Source organism: Labeo rohita, chromosome 7 (genome assembly GCF_022985175.1).
Source record: "Labeo rohita strain BAU-BD-2019 chromosome 7, IGBB_LRoh.1.0, whole genome shotgun sequence".
Lineage (NCBI taxonomy): Eukaryota > Metazoa > Chordata > Actinopteri > Cypriniformes > Cyprinidae > Labeo > Labeo rohita.
The window spans coordinates 7,847,515-7,871,791 of NC_066875.1; the positions used below are offsets into that span (position 1 = coordinate 7,847,515).

Consider the following 24,277-nt stretch of genomic DNA (forward strand, 5'->3'; position numbering starts at 1 on the left):
TTTCTGAGAAACTACATTGTTTGGCGGAACAATAATGTTTTTATTAATATCAGTACACTTTGCTCTTTTCATTTTGTGAAACCTTACTACGTATATGGAATAACCATTTTATAAGAGCAATAAGCACCGTGAAGCTGTGGTTTACAGTGAATTCATAACAGCTAAGGGGCGTTGTTAGGCATGGCGCAAAATGTGGCTTATTGCTTTATTTAATTGTTTTTTATTGAGATTAAACATTTTATTACTTTCAAATTATTCCATATATGTAGTTTCACAAAATAAAAGTCTAATGATTAATAAAGTCTAATGATTAATAAAAACATTATTCTTCCGCGAAACAATGTAGTTCCTCAAAAACAGTTGTGGTTGCACCAAAGTTGTTGAGCAATGTACAGACGTAAACAAAGGTGTATGTTGTAGAGTAATTTACAACAGCTTTGATTCTGATTTTCAACCAATCAGTATCAAGAACCGGAACTATGTGTTTTATAAAAAAAACAATAACCCCTGTGAAGCCATGGTTTACAGTAAATTTATAACAGGTAAGGGTTATTTAACCCTTTAACTGTCACTCCCATTTTTTAAAACAGACATGAAAATGCACTATCCAGACTTCAATTTTTATAATTTATGAATTTTGTAATATGATTTTGATGTACATTTTCCGTGGTGATGCAATGTCTGATTTTAAAATGCCTTTCAAAGGATGAATTTTGAGATTTTAAGTTTTGAACTGATATATAATTTCTTATGATTTCTATTGCGTGATAGGGAAAAAGGCAACAAAGAAAGTCTTTTGTGACAAAGGTCAGAAAGATGTAGTTATGATGTAGATTTTTTAAGTTGCACTCTTGACATATATTAATCCATTACTTTTGCTACATAATTTCTATCACAAAAATATGGTAAAATATCTATTTAGGTGTCTTAGACCTTTCCAGCGATGTATAGTTTGTCATGATTACATTAGGATTTATTTGTAATATGGTGAAGTAAACTTAGGCATCCCACCTGGAGGACAGTGACAGTTAAAGGGTTAATAAAGGCATTTATTCATTTATTTATTTTGTACTATAACATTGATGAGCAGCAAAACAATTGTAGGATGGGGCTAAAGCTGTATTTAATTGGTTTTGACTGAGATGAAACATTATATTATTTTCAAATTATTTGATAAAAGTTGGCAAAGTTCCTTAATATTTTATATAATAATACACTTATTTGTAATAATGTTATTTTTAAAATGAATTATTTAATTATTTATTTATTCAATAAGAACATATAGACAATTTAATCAAGACATTTATTCATTTATTTATCGTACTATAACATTTATGAAAAAAAAAAAAAAATATATATATATATATACATATATGTGTGTGTGTGTGTGTGTAGGATGGGGCTAAATCTAGATTTAATTGTTTTTTTTGACTGAGATGAAACATTACATTATTTTCCCCACCCATGCAGTCTTCAGAACTTTAGGACAGATTTATCACATTATGTACAAAAAAAAAAAGAAAAAAAAAAAAAAAAATCACAAATGATGCGCACAACAAGACCAAGGACATTTGGTAAGACATTAAATAAGGATCATTTCATGTTGCATAACCAGGAAATAAGAAATGTTTACATCACATATGATTTCAGGCTTCGCTCAAAATAGAATCCTACCTTACAACTCTTAATATGTCTGCACTACACAGTATGCAAACAGTACCCTACATTTTCCAAAATGTGCAGTACTGCATGCATCCACTTTTCTTGACTATACATTTTCAATGTGACATTAATATGAATTAATCACAACTTTAATTTCTCTTTTAAAATGTCTTTCTCTATTGCCTTTCTTTATTGAGATAAAAGATTAATTAAATCAGTCAGTGCAATAAGGTCATGTGATAAAGCACTATGCTAAAGCATCTGTCACTGCATAAAAAGTTTCAAATACTATTTTTTTTAAAAAACACAAAAAACAAAAAGCAGTATTCAGAATAAGCAGTACATTTGTATGCCATTACGAGAATAGCCACAATATGTTAACCGATGAATGCTGCTGCTTCTTTAAATGGAGCAGAATGTCCTGCTTCACTCAGACAAAAGCAGCCAATTGGAGAGATGAAATACGAGACCAGCCTCAGCACTGGCTGATTCTGCTGGATCTGCTCTTCAGCAGTGAAGAAGACGGCTCGCATGATCACCACAAATCTCTACAGTCACGTCCAAAAAATGTAGTCAAATCTGTTGAGCCGGCACATTCATTCTTTACAGGACACTTAGGGCACTTTCAATCTTTAAAGACACTTATGATTCCTTTATTATTGGTATGACGTGAAAAAGAACTAAATGGAAACTGAGCTGAATTGAAAACAAAAATTAGACTATTGGACTTAAGTGAATTTTTGGCATCCCAGCCTTATTCTTTGTTTTCTGATATCCTTGAGAATCACAAAGTCATTTCCTTTTCTCCTAAAGATGAAATTGCTAAAAATTGACCACAACATTTTACATGCCCTCATGGTCTCTGAGCTTCAAAACAAGCTCTTTGTGCAATCGGAGAAGCTGTCAATAATATCATGTCACATCGTGGTCAACAAAAAGCAAACATGAAATGCCTTGGGCGTTTTGCTTTCAGACTTGGCCAGCCAAGCATGGGATAAACTAGACAACCCAAAGCACTCTGGGTCGCACTTCTTTTCACCTAGCAGGCCTGGAGAATGTCTGACCAGTGGGGACATGCAGCATGGGACCCCGGGGTCATTTAAACAACTCAAGGGGTCAACACCGGGGCAAGTCCTCCTGGCCACGAATGCTGGAGATAAGCGACGAAATCTGAAACCTCCAGCCTGCGTCAATACAAACAAAATTATATTGGTTCTCTGACAGGTCCATATGTTTACAACGTCCAGGTCCAAAAGAACGAGAAATTCCTCTTCATTCATTGTTGGCACAAAACATCAGGTGCTGACAAGCCCTAACAAGGCCGTCAAGACTAAGCTTTGTTAAGTGTGACACGACCAGGAGGCGCAAGATAAAGTCCACGTCCATCACTCTGAAAACACGGCTAAATGACTCATGATCTGACAGATTTTGCTGCTGCTGCTTTTGTGTTTTCAGGATCAAACACATGCATATTTTTGTCAGGGTGCTGCAAAGCCCCTCTCTCTCATTTTGCAGTCAGGCGGACGGCAGTAATACGAATTTTAGGGCACACAATCAATGATAACTCAATATGCTTTGTTAGAAAGCACTCCAAATATTTCAGCAAAATGAAAAAAATCCCACAAGGCACAGAGAAAGAGGCACAGCTAGTTTGCTGGTTTGTATTATCCATACAGAAAATCAATGCAGCTGTTCCCCTCAAGAACATGTTATTCAGGGCAAGGCGTTCAGCTGATTTTTACGCAAATAAGACGGCGGCAAAAAAAGACTAATCATCATTATGTTTCAAGAAAAAGGCCGCATGCTCGGTTTACTACCCCGGCGGTATTTCTGACTCATTTTGCCGGCGTAAAATGTAATCGTTTTGTAATCGGAAATGTGTTTCTTGCAGGTGTAAAATCACTGCGGCGTGTCAAAGCTACAATTGCGCACAAACAAAAGCGAGGGATTATATTGGAGGTGTGTGTTAGACTAAAGTTCTCCAGACTCCATTCTGAGCGAACGCAGGAAGCAGGGGCCTGAGCGGATCCCAGAATTCCTCATTATCCTCACAGCGGGTAGCTAGGGTGCGCCAGCGGTGCGAGCGCGAAGCGGGCCGCCGCTGAGGCAGGTCTGGGAACAGCGCTCTGGCAGCCCCACGGGGGAGGCCAGGCTCGCTCATTAGGCCTAAATGATCCACGGCAGCCCTGCAAACCAAGTGCCACTTAGTGCCCGTCGGAGACGCCAGTCCGGCCCTGATGAGATTGCTGAGCACACTGCATATCTGTAATAACACGGCGAACAAAAAAGGCCTCACAATGGCGACGGTAACTCCAGCAAATGGCTCCAGCCAGCGTTTGGCCGATATTGTGGCAGCGCGCTCCCTCTAAATGTCTTTCATCCTTTGGTCGGGGTTGAAATGACACAATATGATAAATGTTTGCCACCTTCAAAGCAAGCAGATGCGCTGTGGGAACCGCTCTGGTGTCGAAAACCTGATATCAGCGAGTACGACTGCCACTAAAAGCAGCTCGTTGCTCCTGAGACAGATGGTCGTTTCACACGTAATAATTACAGCAGCCTCATGTATTCTCACGCTCCTGTCACATTGTGATATTTACACTGCTTTATGGTAATAATCTGACTGATTATACTAATAAATGTCATGAAAACTTTCCCAACACGCATGTCTGAAATCCAGTGCATTCTGCTTTTATTTCTTAACCAGCTGTTTTCTTTTCTTTTCAAGCAAAAATGGCTAAACATTCTTAAAGCAATTAGATAAATTTATTTGAAAACCTAAACCTATATCCTATTTATTTTGGTCACACTTTATTTTAAGGTCCACTTTTGTCTCAATAAACTCCTAATATGCTGCTTATTAATAGTTAGTAAGTAGCGCTGGGAAGATTACTTACTGTAGTCTGTTACTAATTCCAAATTACATGACAAAAATTGTAGTTAGTAATGTAATCCATTACATTACAAATTTTAGGTAACATAATCAGACTACTTTTAGATTACTTTTAGATTACATTTGACCTCTCTCGTTTATGACATTGATTTAAAGGAGAAGTTCACTTCCAGAAGAAAAATTTACAGATATTTTACTTATATATAGATATAAATATATTTTACTTACACATATAGATATTTTAGATAAGACCTTTCTTCCTCAGCTGGGATCGTTAGAGTCCTTTGAAGCTGCATTGAAACTGTATTTTGGAAGTTCAAACTCACGGACACCACTGAAGTCCACTATATGGAGAGAAATCCTGAAATGCTTTCCTCAAGAAACAATTTCTTTATGATTAAAGAAAGAAAGACATGAACATCTTGGCTGACAAGGGGGTGAGTAAATTATCTGTAAATTTTAGTTCTGGAAGTGAACTTAAATAGTATAATCTTGTACCACATTGATATAAACATACAAAGAGAAAGAAAACGTATTCCATTCTATGTTATTAACAACATGAAGGGTATTAAACATTACAGGATGTCAAGGTTTCTTAAACTGGGGTTTGTGAAGGAACTGCAAGGGGTTTGAGTTTAATGAAAAGCTAATAAGGAAATCATAAAAATGTAACATTAAAATAACATTAATTAAAATAAAATGCTTATTTATAAAAATGTAACATTTCATTATTTTACCCGCATGACATATGACATTAACCAACGTCAGAGAACCACAAACATGCAAATGTGATACTTAATTATTAAAATATTTATATTAAAACCTCAGGGGTACTTCAAGTAAATATGTAAGGTGAAAGTGGTTCAGATGACAAAAAAGTTTGGGAATCCCTGCATTACATGTAAATGAGAAATAATGTGAATTTGTGCATTTTCAAAAGAGTGATAATTCAAATAAAGATGAATGTGTTCATGAGTAGTTGATGCAATGCAGTCTAATTGCAAGTATTTATTTTTTGGAACTTGATTACGTAATCCAGATTACATGTAATCAGTTACTACGCAGCTCTGTTAGCAAAGTAGTTGTTAAGTTTAGGTATTGGGTAGGATTAGGGATGTAGAATATGGCTAATAAACAGCCAATATGTTAATAACAGGCATGCTAATAAGCAACCAGTTAATAGTAAGAATTGGTCCTTATAAGTGTTACCATTTTTTAAATAAAAAACTAAGCAATACTACTGTTTTATAAAATTATTGCATTCAAGACACTGTTGGATTGACCAGAATCTTTAAGAAAACCTTTAAAGGGATAGCTCATCCAAAAATGCTGTCAACATTTACTCACAAAGGATGATATTCTGAAGAATTTTAATTACCAAACACTGACATTTCTTATAATATCTTCTGTTTTGGGTGAACTACTCTTTTAAGATGGTGTTCCAAAGAGATTTTAGTGTGGGCGGAGCTACCCACCGCAACGACCAACCAAATGTTGCAGCCATAGTCTTTTAGGACCAAAACTCATGCAACATGGAGGATATAAATGTAATGCTTTATGAATTCAATTACATTTTTTTCCAACATCACTTTTTCTCCAAAAATCTGCTGGAAACAGATGAAGTTTTGGAAAACCAAACTCAAGAGTTTCTACATATTATGCATTACAGTCAGCGTCGTGCTGTGGCGCATTATTCCTAACAATTTGACTTAAGGCTCTGCTGCGTGCACAATAACACCCATTAAATGCAATTTCTGGGAACTGAATGTCCCATTGTGCATTTCTTGCCATATTTCACATCTGGTCATGTGTTCATTTATGTACTCCGGAGGGTATGTAATCACGCAGGGCGTGCTGAATGGAGGCTCGCAAAGCAGGTGAATTATGTAAGTGCAGCGTCTTCGCTTCTTTCTGCTGAAGGGGACCGCCACTTTCTTCCACCCTTTTTCATGCTCCTCTCATCACAAAGCAGCTGTTGTGATGTTTTTCACCGCGGTCACAATTAACCTCTGAGGCTGGGCAGGGAGCCAGCCCCGGCACAACTCAGGGCGCTAGAGAGCCCATCAGGTAAACAGTATGATAAGCTTTGCTGCAAAAATTAGACATTGTTTTGAAGTGAGAGGCAGTTGCTATAGTGACTGTTGCTAATTAACTGCATTCAGCCAGGGGAACAAAGGGCTTAAGGGTACTCAGGACGGCGTCTCTCGCAGAGAGCTATGCGCAGTGAATATGTGCAATCCCGCGGGTCTCTTTGCTCCAAAATACCTGCGCCTCTGCTTCTCTCCTCCTCGTACGAGCCAGGAGATGCGTGGTGGACGTTTTATCGAGGCTAAAGGCTGCTGGACACCAATTAGAGAACCGTGTGATTCTCCGTGCCGTCGGGTTCGAAGCTGCCCGAAAACAAAAATAATCATCGAATCCCCAGCCAATCAGGGTGCTTCATCAGCATGGAGGACCTCTCAAAGGAGATCTCATCAGCTCCTGTGGCATTCTGGAGAGTGGCCTGCCAGCTAGTGCATTTCATTAAAGCGACGGTATACAATGGAGAAGTAACACAGAGATACGAGTCACAATGTTGTAAGGTCACCCTTCCTGTTTGTGTTTTAAGAAAACCGTGACCTGACAGGGTTTAAAAAAGGTTTACTTGACTATCATTAGACTAGAGGAACGAACGCTGGTCACTATACTGAAAAAATTTTCCCTAGTGAAAAATAAAAAAATTGAAATACACTTATTTCATATTAAGTATACTACAAATACATTTACGTATTTATGTACTTAATAAAAATACTAAATTGGAACAACTAATTAACCTATCCTAATCAATACAATTTACAAAAAAAAAAGAAAAGTCACACTAAAGAGAAAAAAACAGTAAGCTTTTAAAGGGGTCATCGGATGGTCATTTTCCACAAGTTGATACGATTCTTTAGGGTCTTAATGAAAAGTCTATAACCGGCTTTGTTTAAAATTTCTCAATGGTAGTGTAAATAACACATTTTTTACCTTGCCAAAATCAGCTCTGCAAAAATCATCCTGTTCTGGTCGAGGTTGCTTTAAATGTTAATGAGCTCTGCTCGCCCCGCCCCTCTCTTCTCTTTGTGGAGTGATGACCCTGTTTATTTTAGCTGCATTTAGCCGTGTTTAGCCGCTAAACTTGCTAACTAGCACATTATTATGAAAGGTAATCGCAAAGATTCATAAAAAAACCCTTATACTCACTTCTGCTGTAAGTGAAGCTGGATCACGAATGATTCGCACGAACATAGACAGATATGGATCGGGAGGCGCATTCCCTTCACAAACAAACGCAATCCACTGCATCTTCAGCGGCTCAGATGTCGGGAGTAAATGACGACCACTATGTTCATTATTACATCCAGCAACACAACACCTCAATCACTCAATCAGAGATTTTCTTGTCTAACTTGCATCCCTGCTCCGGCATTGAAATAATGGAGGTCGGACTGTTACAGCTGATCTGAGGTAAGACGCTCATGTCAATCAACTATCGTCGGAGCGGCCTCTGTTGGTGTGACACCACAATGACAGGCATCTGAGAATGTCTCAATTTGAAAAAGGGGATATTATTTTTACAGATTAATTAAAAACCACTGCATGGATTTTTATCATTATAGGGTAGATTTGTACATACACTGCCAACACACATTAATGTTCAAACAACATGTAAAAGTGAACTTTGCATCCGATGATCCCTTTAAAACAAACAGTAACTAAAAAACAGTAAGTAAAAACAGCTTTTATGATTATTATTTAATATATCAGAAACTATAAAAAATAAACATGATATTTACAATGGCGCACAACTATATTTTAAGCATTCTTGTTTTCAGAAATGCTGAATAGTAATTCTTCTTTAGAACATTTTAATATTTTAAAGAAGTTAGGAAAAGCAGACTTTGTGTGTGCTTTTTCTGAAACTGAAACAGTAGAGGGGCTCATAATGCGCCTAATTTCTTCAGATAAGAGCATCTGACAAACACATACATGTAAATACAATGAAAGGGTGGTTAAAAAAAAAAAAAAAAAAAAAAAACATTTTAAACAAGTTATAATTTTGGGTTTGTGCAGATACCTTTAACCATGAACTATGTGGATCAAATTAACCTGCAAACATCATTAGCATAATATACATTTCACACATTCCACAACACATCAGAGTGTCAACAAAAGTATTAAAACTTCAAGAGAAACTACATATTAAAAACTGACGCTCGTCAGATTGACAAGCAACATGATCTAAGGGTTAAATTCTAGCCTTTTTTCATAATGTAATGTTGGCACAAAATGTCAGAAAATGATGTTACTTTAAAGCATTGTAGGTATTTGCAGAATGACAACAAAAGAATTGCAGCTAATCAAATTTTTAGATTTCAAGGCTAGAGCCTGTTATGTCTATTTTGTATATAGGCCACAACAGACATGCACAACAACCCAAGAGTCAAAATAACCCTGTATAGAAAAACGGCCCATTAACCACATTCAGTTCACCAAAAATGCCAATCAAGTCTGTTTCTCTAATTTGTCCCGGAACCCCACTGACAGACGCACCCTCTTGTTTTGACAGTTGTAACGGCCCTTGTTAATGGTTGAGTGAGTGAGCGGGTCACAGTTCACGGTGTGATGGCTTTGGCACTAGGACCCAGTGACAGCTGCAGAGCTGAAAGACGAGACTATGCAACGACTCTATGCTCAAAGAGAGGGCAGCCGCAATCTGCTGCCTTCAGTGTCCCGCCAAACTTTGGAAAAGCCTAAACACTGCCTTTCAGAGCTATATTCAAGATACAACACTCAAATAACACTGCCAAAACATGTACCATATTTTTTAAGATATAAGTCATGTTTTTTTATCATCTGAGTGCTGTGACTTATATTGAAGAGCAACTTCAACAATGCTCACAAAACATGTGCAAAACGCACACATTTGGATTCATACTGAACTAAACACCGGTAGTTTCAGTTTGGCTTTAAATAGATTTCTTTACCCTAGTGAAAAATAAATACTAAAATGTATTTAAAATACATTTATTTCATGTTAAGTATACTACAAATACGTTTACATATTATCTGCTTAATAAAAATACCCTGCAATTGTACTTATAGTATGCTAAAGTGGTATATTTAAAGTTTGCTAAATGGGAACAACTAATTTTGCACTTAATGCACTTTAATTGTACGGAAGTAGTGCTGAAGTCCAACTAAAGATATACTGAAAGTGGAACTATAGCAAGTATATTTTAGGTACACTTTAAATATTTTGCATTTAAGGATATACATTCCTCATCAGTAGTGACATTAAAACATATTTTAGGCTTAATATTAAGAAAATGTGCATTGTGCACAAGTAGAACTCCAAAATAAACTTTATTTTTATCAGAAAATCTCAAGTGATATGTCAGCAAATATGTTAAAGAACTATACTTAGTATAAAATAAATGAATTTTAAATACATTACTTTCTTACTAGGGCAGGCTTGGCATTTATAATAAATGTTGTTTATAGTGAATGCTACTATAATCTATGTTTGTTATTATTAATTAATGTTTTTAATGATAATTACGTTTTTAAACACCAAAGATCACCTTATAGCAAGCAATATGGTAAAAAGAGTAACGATAAACAAACAAATCCTGCCAGCATTACAAAATTTAACAGTACAACTGCATATATAAATCATAGATACAGTAGGGGCTCAATGAGAACAAGTCATAAAAAACCCTGGGTTGTTTTATGCTTTCATTTTTCATTAATACACTGTAAAAAAAAATCTTTGATCGGTAAATCATGGCATCTTATGTTTTTACATTAACTCATCAGAATAAGTTAAGAAATTTTAACATGTTTTTTATTATACGTATAATTATATGAAATTTAACTTGATTTTTTTAATGTCAATTTAATGTAATTTAAGTTGAAATGACCTAAAATGACTGAACTGAACCAAACAACTTATTTTATGGAAAATATAGTGCACAGTTACTACACATATTAAAGGTATCATTACTCATTATTTTTTTAATTTGCCAAATTTTGACATTAATTAGCTTATTTATGTATGGATATGGCACTAGTGTTCTCATCACTGTCAAATTCAAAATTTAGGCATGCCACCAAAACAGCTAGAACAACGTATCAGCCAATGGCAATAAATAAAATTACCATATATCAGCCCATATATTGGCCTTGCTGATAAAATTAAAAATTATGTCCTTAATTACTTACCCTCATGCCGTTTCAAACCTGTAAGACCTTTGTTCATCTTTGGAACACAAACTAAGATATTTTGATGAAATCCGAGAGCTTTCTGACCCTGCACAGACATCAATGGAACTGTGGCGTCACATCGACAGAGGCCACTCTCATGATAGTTGATTGATATGAGCGTCTTACCTCAGACCCTGTAACAGTCCAACCTCCATTGTTTTGATGCCGGAGCAGGGATGTAAATTAGACGAGAATATCTCTGATTGAGCGATTGAGGTGTTGTATTGCTGGATGTAATAATGAACATAGTGGTCGTCATTTACTCCTGACATCTGAGCCGCTGAAGATGCAGTGGATTATGTTTGTTTGTAAAGGGAATGTGCCTCCCAAATAGGGCTGAACGATATTCTCTTTTCACATCGACATCGCGATGTGCGCGTGAGCGATAGTCACATCGCCGGAACATACGATGTGAAGGGTAGAAGCCCATGGTGTATTAAGAGAACGGTAGCACAAAGTAAACACGAGTTTGTTGTATAGCTTGTTGCTGGGGTGACACGCACGTTCCGCGTGCCGGCACAGTGATTGGTTCGCTGTGCCGCTGCTCACCGCTCACAGCCAACATTCACTGCTAAAAATGCGCGACGAAGAGGATCCGCCGCAAAAAAGTGATTTCGTACCAAAAAGAAAGTCGAAATCATCTATTTGGGACTATTTCGGCTACAAAAAGGAGGATGTTGACCAAAATGAGGTACTTTGTATGGAGTGTCATAAAGTTGTGGCCACAAAACATGGAAACACAACCAATTTGTCTGATCACTTAAAACGGCACCACAAAGCTCTTTACGACGAATACAAAGCCAAATCTGGATGTCAACCAAAACAAACAAATATTTGTGATGCATTTGCCAGTGTGACACCTTACCAGAAAGGTTCTCAACGACAAAAAGAAATAACAGACGCAATAACTTTTCATATCGCTAAAGATATGTTGCCATTAAATACCGTCGCCAAAGAGGGATTTAAGAAAATGATCCGAACGCTTGACAGGCGGTATGTTATACCATCCCGCACATATTTTTCCCAAGTTGCGATAAAAGAGCTGTATGAAAAATGCAAATCTAAGATTGAAGCAGAACTGTCGCACGTGGAATACTATGCAACTACAACAGACTTGTGGTCCAGCAGGACAACGGAGCCCTACATGAGTCTGACGGTCCATTTCATCACAGAGGACTTCGAGCTAAAAAGTCGCTGTTTGCAGACGGCATTTTTCCCGGAAAGTCATACAGCCGAGAATATTGCAGAGGCCCTGAGAGAAGCGGTGTCCGCTTGGGGTTTAGATGAGACACGTCAAGTCTGTATAACAACAGATAATGCAGCGAACATGGTCAAAGCTGCCGATCTGAACAAGTGGACCAGGCTACAGTGCTTCGGCCACAGACTGCATCTTGCAATTGGTGAGTAATGTCCATGATCTTTATCCAAAATAAATATAATTTTTTTACTCAGCTGTTTTACTTAATAACCTGTCCTGAACCTGACAAAAATTGTAAAATGAATTTGTTGCATGTGTGTACGTAGAGCTTTAAAACGTAAGGAAAAAACAGACACTAAACATTTAATTTTAAACAACTTATTATTGAATCAGTGGCAAAAAAATAGTTTTATGAGCACATTTGAGGAGCTCTTTTCCAAAACGCGATAACTCCATTACAATAGTTTTCAGGGAAAATTATTATTTTTTTTACCTAGACCATGTTGTGAATTCAATTTATCCTGTTAAAATGTTTTTGCTTAGTCTGAACATGTTGATTAATGATTATTAAATCAAACGAACTATATTGTTGTTGATAAATTCAAATTTATTTTTCTTTTCAAAATGCTATAATTCCATCCATTTTTCCCAAAAATTGATGGTTGTCTTTTTTTAAAAGACTTTTGTCTTTTATTTTTCATGTTCGCAGTTATTAATAAACAATTAAAATGTCTCATTGCAATATTTTACATATTTTGTTTGTTTTCTCCGCTTAGAAAATGCAGTGAAAAAGGATGGCCGCATTGATCGTGCTATAGGAGTCTGCAAGAAGCTGGTGAGCCACTTCTCTCACAGCTGGAAGGCCAGCGATGCCCTAGCAAAAGTCCAGAAGGAACTCAGTCTACCATCACATTGTCTCATCTCAGAATGCCAAACAAGATGGGGTTCCAGACAGATGATGATCAGCAGGATATTAGAGCAGCAGCAGGCTTTAACTCAGGTCCTGTCTGCAGACAAGAAGCTGCGGCATCTAATTCCAACCTGGCAAGATATAGATGTGCTGGAATCTGTAAGCAAGTCACTGGGCCCAATGCTGGATTTCACTGATGCACTTTCAGGGGATGAATACGTCAGTGTCTCCTTTGTAAAGCCAGTTCTTCAGCTCTTCAACACTTCACTACTGGAAATGCGAGAAGAAGACACAGACCTGACCAAGAACATAAAAAGAAGATGCTGGACTACCTCAATGAGAAATACGAAGATGATGATACTCAGAAGCTGCTAGATATGGCATCTTTTTTGGACCCCCGGTTCAAGATGGACTTCATCAGTGCAGACAAGAAGACCCAAGTTAAGGCCACAGTGGCATCACAGATGATGGAATGCCAGAAGAAATCAAGCTGCAGCACTGATGTGGAGCCCAACGTTACCAGTGCAACCCAGGCAAAGAAAGCAAAGAAGTCACTGGGAAGCTTCTTTAAACAGAGAGAAACTGAAGCAAAGGGTGATTCCTCTCTGACCCTAAAGGATGCTTTGGAAGCAGAGTTAAACACTTACCTGCTAACACCTCCAATAGACAAAGAGGAGGATCCACTTGCATGGTGGAAAGTACACAAACTAAGCTTTCCTCATCTCGCCAGACTTGCCCGCAAATACCTGTGTATTCCTGCGACAAGCTCGCCGTCAGAGAGACTTTTTAGTACTAGTGGCAACATCGTCACTTGCCAACGAACCTGTCTCAAGCCTGCAAAGGTTGATAGACTTGTGTTCTTAGCTAAAAACCTTGAGTAAGCAAAGCATACAGCATACATAAGCATGCATGATCATGATCATGCTAAAGAATACTCAGTTTAGTTTAAGTTTCAAGTTTTATTTCATTTTGTTTAGCCATGATTACCATGATGACCAACACTGTTTTACTTTGGCACTTTTGCTAAGAAAAGTTGACTTAAAAACAAAAGATTGTGAACCAAAATGCTTATAAGTTGTTTTATAAAAAAAATATATTTAAGTTATGTTATGAACCAATCAGGGGGGTTGGTGTTGTAAAGCTGCTGTTTAAATGTGTTCAGCTTTTCTGTTTACAGGAATATTTTCTCTAATCTGTTTATAAGATTTAATACAAAATATATTAAAGTTTTATTTCATTTTGTTTATTTCATATATTTAGCCATGATTATGATGACCAACACCAACACTGTTTTACTTTGGCTAAGAAAAGTTGACTTAAAAGATTGTGAACCAAAATGCTTATAAGTTGTTTTATAAAAAATATATATTTAAGTTATATTGTTGTAAACCAACCAGGGGGGTTGGTGTAAAGCTGCTGTTTTATTTAAAAATGTGTTCTGCTTTTGTGTTTACAGAAATGTTCTAATTTTGGAATAAAATATTAAGTGACCTTTTTGTCACTTGTAATGAAGCTTGCTTATTAGTGAAATTATTAATATGCAATTATTGGTAATTATTGACTTTAGCTTGGATTGATGGCTCTCAATATCGCAATATATATCGTTTGGAAAAAAACATCGCAATGTAATTTTTTTCCAATATCGTGCAGCCCTACTCCCAAACTACATATATCCATCTATGTTCGCGCGAATCATTTGTGATTCAGCTTCACTTACAGCAGAAGTGAGTATAAGGGTTTTTTTTGCAGAGCTGATTTTGACAAGGTAAAAAGGGTGTTGTTTTACACAGCCATTGAGAAATTTGAACCAAAGCATGCTATAGACTTTTCATTAAGACCCTAAAGAATCATATCAACTTGTGGAAAATGGGTATCTGATGACCCCTTTAAGCTACAAGAATATTTTTTGCGCTCAAAAAAAAAAAAAAAAAACACATACACACACACACACACACACACACACACACAAAAAAAAAAAAAAAAAAAATCAATTTCCTTAAACAATTCCCTTTCCAGGCCTTGAACATGTCAGTTGCATTGCTGTACAAGGTCAGAAAGCTCTCGGATTTTATCAAAAATATCTTAATTTGTGTTCTGAAGTTGAACGAAAATCTTACTGGTTTAGAATGACATGAGGGTGAGTAATTAATGACAGAATTTTCATTTTTGGGTGATCTAACCCTATAACATCCCTTTTCTACAGCCCATATATTTTTCTTGTCTGCAGGAACCATTTGCTATTTTATGCTGAAGTAAGACTTCCGCCTGCAGTCTTTCTCTCTATCCTCACCATGATTGCCACACACAGCGTGCTATTTGCTGTTATTCGTCTATTCTTCCAATAACTTCTCCGTTCTGTGCCAGATTATGAGAACAACCAAAAATCTCCCAAACAAACAATCTTGGGGTCTTAATTTCAAGAATAACTGAATCAATATGCTTTTGTAGCGTCAAGTCTAAACTTCGCTGTAATACGCATTACATGTGTAACAATGCGGCCTGTGATGCTGCGCCACTTTCTTGTTGTCTCTGCCTGTGGTCTGGAGGACTGTGAAACATTACTCCTGAGGCTATGATGGACATCGCTGTTGAGTAAACATGCAACCGGATACCATGAACAGCTGCTAAAGTTGACCTCTGGTCAATCTCTGCACTCTCAGACAGGTCAGCAACCCCAGTGATGTACACCAGCTCTCTACTGGTTACGCTGTCAGGTGATTTGGTCATTACAATTTCCTGTGGGATCTATGTTGGCTTACATATTACTTCCTCTGTACAAATGTTTGTGCTACTATACAAAATTCTGTTTCATAAATGGTTTGTTAGGACAATCTTTGGCTGAGATACAACTATTTGAAAATCTTCAATCTGAGGGTGGAAAAAAATAACCTTTAAAGTTCTTATCAATGCATATTACTAATCAAAAATTAAGTTTTAATGTATTTACGGTAGGAAATTTACAAAATATCTTCATGGAACATGATCTTTACTTCATATCCTAATGATTTTTGTCATAAAAGAAAAATCGATCATTTTGACTCCTACAAAGTATTGTTGGTTATTGCTACACATATGCCCGTGCTACTTAAGACTGGTTTCATGGTCCAGGATCACAAATGGTATGTTAGGATTACTTTCCAAAGAATCATCTTGAATACATAATTTTATATATAATGAAAAAAAAAAAAAAAATAAATACGATTAATTTTAAAAGCAGTGGCATCTGAAAACGCATTACTTTATAGAAGATACATTTTAATTATTTAAATGGTCAAATATGTAAATACATTTTTTATTATTTGTGACCCTGGACCACAAAACCAGTTATAAGGGTAAATTTTTGGAAAATGAGCTTTCCATTGATCTATGGTTTGTTAGGAAAATATTTGGCCGAGATACTATTATTTGTAAATCTGGAATCTAAGGGTGCAAAGAAATCAAAATATTGAGGAAAATCATCTTTAAAGTTGTTCAAATGAAGTTCTTAGCAATGCATAATATATTTATTATAGGACATTTACAAAATATCTTAATGGAACATGATCTTTACTAATTATCCTAATGATTTTTGGCATAAAAGAAATATTGATTATTTATTTTAAATGGATAATTGTTTTCTGGTTCAGGGTCACAATTTGATATATACTGCTAATAATAATTAAAGAATTAAATAAGCACATTAGAATGATTTTCTGAAGGGTAATTCGTATTTGCCATCATCACAGAAATAAATTACATATTAAAAAAATATTCAAACAGAAACCAGGTATTTTTAAAAGTCACAATATTTCATAATTACTGTTTTTACTTTTTTTTTTTTCTCAAATAAATGCAGACTTTTAAAATCAATTAAACATTTAAAGATTTCAAACTTTTGAATGGTAGTGTAACTCTTTTGCTGTAAACTCTGCTGTAAATAACTTAAATAACTTACTTAACGTAATGAAGAAAACCACAAAACAAACCCTCTTTTTTATGAGTCTGAGCACTACTGAATCTTGCACTTGGACTTGATCATTTCAAACTACTCAGCCAAACCTATTTTCATGCTTTAATCCTGAACAGAGGGAGTGAATGAAAGTGAGAGTTTGAGAGCAGAGGCTGTACAAGGTGGCAGTGTGGCCCGAAAGGCTTTTTGTAGTGGCAGCTGAGAGGCTTTGCTGCCACTCCTAAACTTTACATTTCATTTGGCCGGAGGGGTCACATGACAGCTGCAAACGAATGCCCCGAGGGCCTTCTGCTTTCACTTGACACTGACAAGCTGTGAGGGACTCCAACACCGCAGAAAGAAAATATTCCCTCTTTCCATGACATCACCCAGCCAGGAATGGAGGAAAGGGGGAGGACGGCAGGAGCAGGAGAGGAGGAGGAGGAGGAGGGGGTGGCACAGCTGGTGACAGCCGCAGTACCATCTGCTCCTGACTAATAGTTCATGCTGCTTTACTTACACTCCCACTACTCAACAACAAGCGAACGAATGGGAAGCCTGCTGCAGAGGCCCGCGAAGACTTCAGAGATTCCTGATTGACAATTACTCTCATCTTCTCCACTACTTCACTCTCATGTGATTCCTCAGAGCCCTCAGTTTCACTTCTCACCTCCAGCGATCGCCTCTGGGATGATCAAAGCGCCCTGAACGCTGAGGCTACATCGTAAGGGATTCGTGTCATGTGACAGTGACGACGTGTCTTAACCAGACAAGTTACCAGCAACAGGTATTATCTCTGTCCACAGTCAAATTTAAGTACTTCAACACACTTAACACAAAAACAGTGTTCGCAATCCGTTTCACTTTAATAATGGCACTGGATATTCAATAAGAAAAAAAAAATCTAGGAGCTCATTTTTTCCACCTGTAATGGATTTGTTCTTAAAAAGTGGTCAGGTTGAGAAAAATAATAAGGCTTGCAGTTGAAAAGCATAATCGTTTCAGAAATAAAGCAAATTACTACAATTTGATAAAAGATTATTAAAGAAACAATGCATGCACAAATAATAACATTTTGTCCAATACTGATCAGGAAATAACTGTTAATTTGTGATGTTAAAATATTTATATAATTTACCAAATCAAACTTTAACTGCAAATTAAAAAAGAAAAATATAACAATAATAAAAATAATAATCATCATCACATCATGATAATTTTACATTACTACAGTAAAAATATAATATAATACTTATATTTATGCCTCATGATATTAATAATAATAATAATTCATAACATTAGCATTATATTTTTACTGTAGTAATGTAAAATTATCATGATGTGATGATGATTATTATTTTTATTATTATTATATTTTTCTTTTTTAATTTGCAGTTAAAGTTTGATTTGGTAAATTATATAAATATATTACTACTACTACTACTACTACTACTACTACTACTACTACTACTAAGAAGAAGAAGAAGAAGAAGAAGAAGAAGAAGAAGAAGAAGAAGAAGAAGAAGAAGAAGAAGAAGAAGAAGAAGAAGAAGAAGAACAATAACAATAACAATTATTATTATTATTGTTGTTATTATGCCTTAATATTTATGTCTTAATTTTTTTTAATGACCTGAATTGTGGCCAACAAGGCCAGGAACATGTGTTATGAAACTGGGTCAATATTGATTTCCTGTTGATTTAACAAACAGTCATTGAGCAAGATTTTGGACCAACTAGATGTCACTGTGTCTGGGGCTGCCCACTGCAACAAAAATTGGAAACAAAGTGATCCTAAGTGGCCAGTGGTTGTGATCAATGGTTGTGACTGCTTAGGACAAAACCTAACCACCAGTAAAGAGATTTGGCACTTGCAATGGGTAAGGACAACGTGTTATCATTTGCCATGCTGTAATTTGTCAGCTGAGCAAAACCAAACTCGACACTTTGCATTTTTCTTTCTACTACTGATTGGGCTTCCAAAGAAACAGATTAACAGATTTCGGCCGTATCCTGTAGGGAATAGTTCAGAAGAGCCACTGAGTTCTTACCATACATCTTGCCCTCATCCGAGAGGATAATTTTGCGTCGTCCACAAGGCGGATAGATGGCCAGCGCCTCCTGGAAGCTCTGCTCTATGTCAGGACTCCACACCCCCTCAGCATCGTTGTCAATGGGCTTGTCTGCCGAGTCGCTCATCCTCTCAATATCCTCGGCAGAGCTTTCACTGCCACTCCAGCTGCTGGGATCAATGGTGGCGGTTGGGACCTCCAAGCCGAAGCCTGGAGCAGACTAGGGTGAATCCTGAAAGTGACAATAAACAAAGAGTTGTGGCTACTCTCTAGAATAGATATCTGTCGCTGAGATATCAGGTGATGCAGTTGCTTGGTGGTAGGATCATTTTCAGTTCATGCAACTGGTTGAGCCTGAACATTTTAAACCATTCATAAATTAGAGCTACTGTACGTTTTAAAGAGGTTGCCCTCTTTGGTGAATTCAGTGAATGGCTTACCCGTAGTTGTCTCTACGCATTAAACTGGCATTGGAGAAAGTATTTTAAGACTGAAAAAAAATTACACACTTCAGCTTTAACTACACAGCACCGTAAAACTGAATTTGTTCTTTTCATTTAAATGCCAGTCAAAGTGGGAATACCAAAACGAAGGTAGTGTTCCTTAAATTGCTTTCATTTTTTTCATATGGAGAATTATGACTTTACAAATTTTAAAGACATGCATCTAAGAATACTGTAACTGAAATCCAATTGCTTGAGGAAATTAAGTTCCTGACTAGAAGGTTTAACCTTCAAACATTTTCAAAAACCACCTGACATCTCCATAAAATTGCATAAAAACCATAAAACCCCTCTGACGAAAGGAGAACAATATCAGACCCAGATGCCTGGTTGTGTAATTCATATTCCTATGAAATTAGATAATGACCTAACATCTATATTGTAATGTGAATAACCTGAGCAACATACAATAGTGAAATCTAATTAAAAATAAATAGATATAAAAATCACACAGAAAGTTAAAAAAAAAAAAAAGAATATGTATGTATGTAGTCATTTGTAAAATCTTTTATGTAAGTGTGCCTTTCTCAAGGCCACATTTGTGATAGTGCTATTTTTAAAAAGTCAACATTACACACATTTTGCAACCATTTTACTTTCATATCCAACATGTTTTCAAAGGAAAACAAAATATTCTAGAAAAAAAAAGACTTGGGGTGATATTTGATTTTATGAATCGGGAAATATGAAGAGAATTAGCATGAAGAGAGTTAGTAGTTTTGAGATTTAGAAGAGATTTAAAAAGTAAAAAGGATTTGTAATGCCTGCTGAAAAGGAAAGTCATCCAAATATTTGACAACTTTTTTTCCCTCTTGGGAATAACATGGACCATTAATCAGGGTTATTATAGTTAACTAAAACTGAAACCATAAGAAAATCGTTACTTGAAATAAAATAAATGTTAACATAAATACAATTTAAAATATATATATATATATATATATTTTTTTTTTTTTTTGCTTATATAAAAGTCTTTATTTCAACTAGCTGCCAAGGCAGCATTTCTAATTTTATTTTTATTTGATTTACTAAAATAACTAAAGTTAAAATAAAAATGAATAAAACCTATATCGGCATTCCACTTGTTGGTGCAAACTGCTGTCTCACAACCAAAAAACACATTTAAGTATTCAAATCTTAGATTTTTATTATGATCCTTCTATTATCTAATGAAACCTACATTAATATTTAAAATACTAGCAATTAGTGTATACCCGTGCTGATGTTCTTTAATATCATGACGGCCAACAGTGGCAGCGCTGACGATCGCATTGATCAGATTATGTTACACATTAAAATGAAGGATGACATACATAGTAAGGTGTCAGTAAAAAATAAACAGTTTTACATATTGACGTTTATTGCAAAGTCCAACTAAATTTTCTTCACAAAACTGGCGCCTGTTAATTGACAATAACACAGGCGGAAATCCATTTGCGCTACTAATCGTAGCCGGATGTGACGACATGTGGACTGTGATAAAGGTCTATTACTAGAAATGTGTACCTTGGATATTCTACAATTTGCATAAATACATTTTTTTTGGAAAAAGACATTTTTTTTCCAAGACTTTTCCAACTCTGACTTTGAACCAATTCTGTAGAATGGCCCATACAGACGTTAAAAATACAAAAATGACACAACGTGACAAAATAACTAAAATAAAGCTAATTTAAAATAATAATAAAAACTACAATAGTATCTCGAAGATACTAAAATAACACTGCCAATGAGTCATGTAGTAGCATGTACTCACCCCCTTATCATCCAAGATGTTCATGTCTTTCTTTCATCAGCCGTAAAGAAATTATGTTTCTTGAGGGAATTTTTCTCCATTTTTCTCCATATAATGGACTGCTATGGTGCCCCGAGTTTGAGAAGGGTCTTATCTTGTGAAACGATCGGTTATATTCATTAAAAAAAATACAATTTAAATACTTTTTAATCTCAACCGCTCGTCTTGCTCTCCCTGAACTCTGTGTAATATGGTTCAAGACAGTTAGGGTATGTCGAAAAACTCCAATCGTATTTTCTCCCTCAACTTCAAAAATCATTTCAAAATCATCCTACATTGTCGGCGTCAACAGCCTTTTGGGCAGCGCGCCGACATGTAGCGTCGTTGCGCTCCGGGCGTCCCGAGTTCAAGTCCCGGTTTGTGGACCTTTCCCGATCCCATCCCATCCCCCCCTCTCTCCCACTTAGTTTCCTGTCATTGCTATACTGCCCTATCAAAATAAATGTGAAAATGCCAAAAATAAATTGTAAAAAAAATCCTGCGGAAGTACCGACCCAGTCTTTGCAAGGTAAACATGCAAAAGAAGATCAAACACCCTTAACAAAAAAGGTAAAACAGCGATATAAGAAGATTTTGAAGTTGAGAGAAAACATGAGATGGGAGTTCAAAACAAGCGTTTGACATTAAAAAGTATATAAATTGTATTATTTTTATGAAAATAACCAATTGTTTCGCTAAATAAGACCCTTCTTCCTCAGCTGGGATAGTTTACAACCGCATTTGGGATCGTTTGACGCTGCATTTAAACTGCATTTTCGAAGTTCAAAATCGGGGCACCACACCAGTCCATTATATGGAGAAAAATCCTGAAATGTTTCCCTCAAAAAACATAATTTCTTTAAGGCTGAAGAAAGAAAGACATGAACATCTTGGATGACAAGGGGTGAGTATATTTTCTGTCAATTTTGGTTCTGGAAGTGGACTTCACCTTTAAGAAAAGTAAATTGTTCATTTTAATATCATGTTGACTTTAAAAGGCTCGAACCAGCAACTTTCCTGTTACCAGCCCTGTTTTGGCCACTACGCCAAATCACCCCATAAAGCAGGGTCATAAACCATAAGAATGCAATTTCCTTCTGAAAATGTTATATTCTCCATCCGACTTCACATGCGTCGCCGAGGATGTCCAACGTGCAACACTTCCGAGGACTTCCATTCTTAGAGACTTTCCCCGTTACACCATGTGCCACTCCACCCCTTCCCCCACCCTCCCGACAGCTTCCTCTCTCCGTGCCTGCTTCCATTCAGCCAGCACAAGCTGTTGTGATGTGGGACTAGCAGCATATGTTTCTTCTAGAATGTCAGTTCACGAGGGGGGAAGGGAGCAGCCTGTTGGAAAAAAGGGGGGAAAAAAACGCTCTGGGAGAGTGGAGGGAGCTTTTACTGAATTCCGTGTTTGTGTGCTGAATGCTGACACTGCAGAACAGACTCACAGACTGATGAGAGAGGGAAAAAAAGCCTCCCCTTTCTGACCACTAAATGGTTTGGGCCTTCATGCTCCCCCCCCCTCCAACCTAACTGAATAATGAACTACACTGGTAATCACTTCCAGCGCTGCTGCAAACATAATGTGGTTGTTCAGTGCAGTACCTCATCTTGGAACCGCATTCTCCCCCCACTGTCAGATACACAAACTGTTTAAAGATGGCCAGTTTGAGGGGAACGCTCAGGAGCTCAGCGTAGATAAACATGTTTACTTCGGCTATCCTTGCAGTGCTGCTGACTCCCATATGCTAACAGAAAGCCTTCTTGAAAAATGGCTGCCAGTGGTCCCTCGGCCACGTGTGGCCTACTTGAGAGAGGGAGCTATGGCCAATGTCTCAACACGTCTGCTTCGCCTGATGGAGTTTGACTTCCCTATAGAAAAATACCAGTGACAAGAGGGTGCGGCTGCAAAGTGACATGAACAATTCAACTTCAACAGATAGACTTAGTTTAGCGTCAGCTACACCAGCGTGAAAAGTTTCATGTGTGTGATTTGAGCTAAAGTAGCACAATTTATGATGAAAATGTTGTCGAATTTTATTCCTTATTTGGAATATATGCTATTTAAACAGAAACTTCTGTTTGTCCCCATTCAAGAAGCTATATTTGTATGACTGGAAATATCTGCCTTGGCATTTACCTTAAAGGGATAGTCCATTATTTACTCACCCTCCAGGCATCCTAGGTGTGCATGACTTCATTCTTTCAAACGAATGCAATCAGAGTCATATTAAAAATTATCCTGGCACTTCCAAGCTTCAGAATGGCAATGGGCGGGTGCTTCTCTTCATCAGTCCAAAACAAGTCCAATAAAGTGCATCCATCCATAATAAGAAGTACTCCACACGTGTGCGACCAGTTGGCGCAAGCTAAATTAAAGTGATTATTCCGTTTTAAATATGGATTTTTTCTTACAAAAACGCATCGATTCACTACAGGAGGCCTTTATTAATCCCCCAGAGCCATGTGGAGCACTTTTTATCATGGATGGGTGCACTTTATTGGACTTGTTCTGGACTGATGAAGAAAAACACCCGCCTATGCCATTCTAAAGCTTGGAAGTGCCAGGATAATTTTTAACATAACTCCAATCGCATTCGTCTGAAAGAAGGAAGTCATATACACCTAGGATGCCTGGAGGGTGAGTATATAATGGGCTAATTTTCATTTTTTGGTGAACTATCCTTTTTAAAAAGGTAAATGGTTTAACACAAACAGATTTTTAATTGTCGTTTTCCAATTTATATGATGTACATCCTTTCATATGCAATATCAAATTTATTAGCACACTGAAAGTAGTAAGCCAAATTTAAAGTGTGTATTTATTCTGCAAACAAACAAAAAAATGTTGTTTTTTTTTAATGTAAAAAAAAAAAAAAATTTAAATACTGGCGTAGCCTGTTTTACACGAGTACTATTTCAGCGTTAAAGGTAGGGGTAGGGGTAGGCGATTTCGAAGAGGCTACCGATAGCAAGCTACAAAGATTTTAAGACCCTACACCTTCCAAAGATTATATAAATACATAAAAATACATATAGACCACTT

The 24,277-nt window shown here is 36.6% G+C and overlaps 1 protein-coding gene across 11 annotated transcripts in view; it reads right to left on the bottom strand.

Moving 5' to 3' along the window:
* Positions 1–24,277, bottom strand: part of tead1b (TEA domain family member 1b) — a 91,014-nt gene that overhangs the window by 44,716 nt on the left and 22,021 nt on the right. For all 11 annotated transcript variants that reach the window (XM_051114624.1, XM_051114628.1, XM_051114631.1 and 8 more), the window contains one exon: positions 18,928–19,180. In XM_051114624.1, coding sequence (XP_050970581.1) covers positions 18,928–19,075 — 148 coding nt within the window. In that variant the 5' untranslated portion in view covers positions 19,076–19,180. The remainder of the gene's footprint in view (positions 1–18,927; positions 19,181–24,277) is intronic.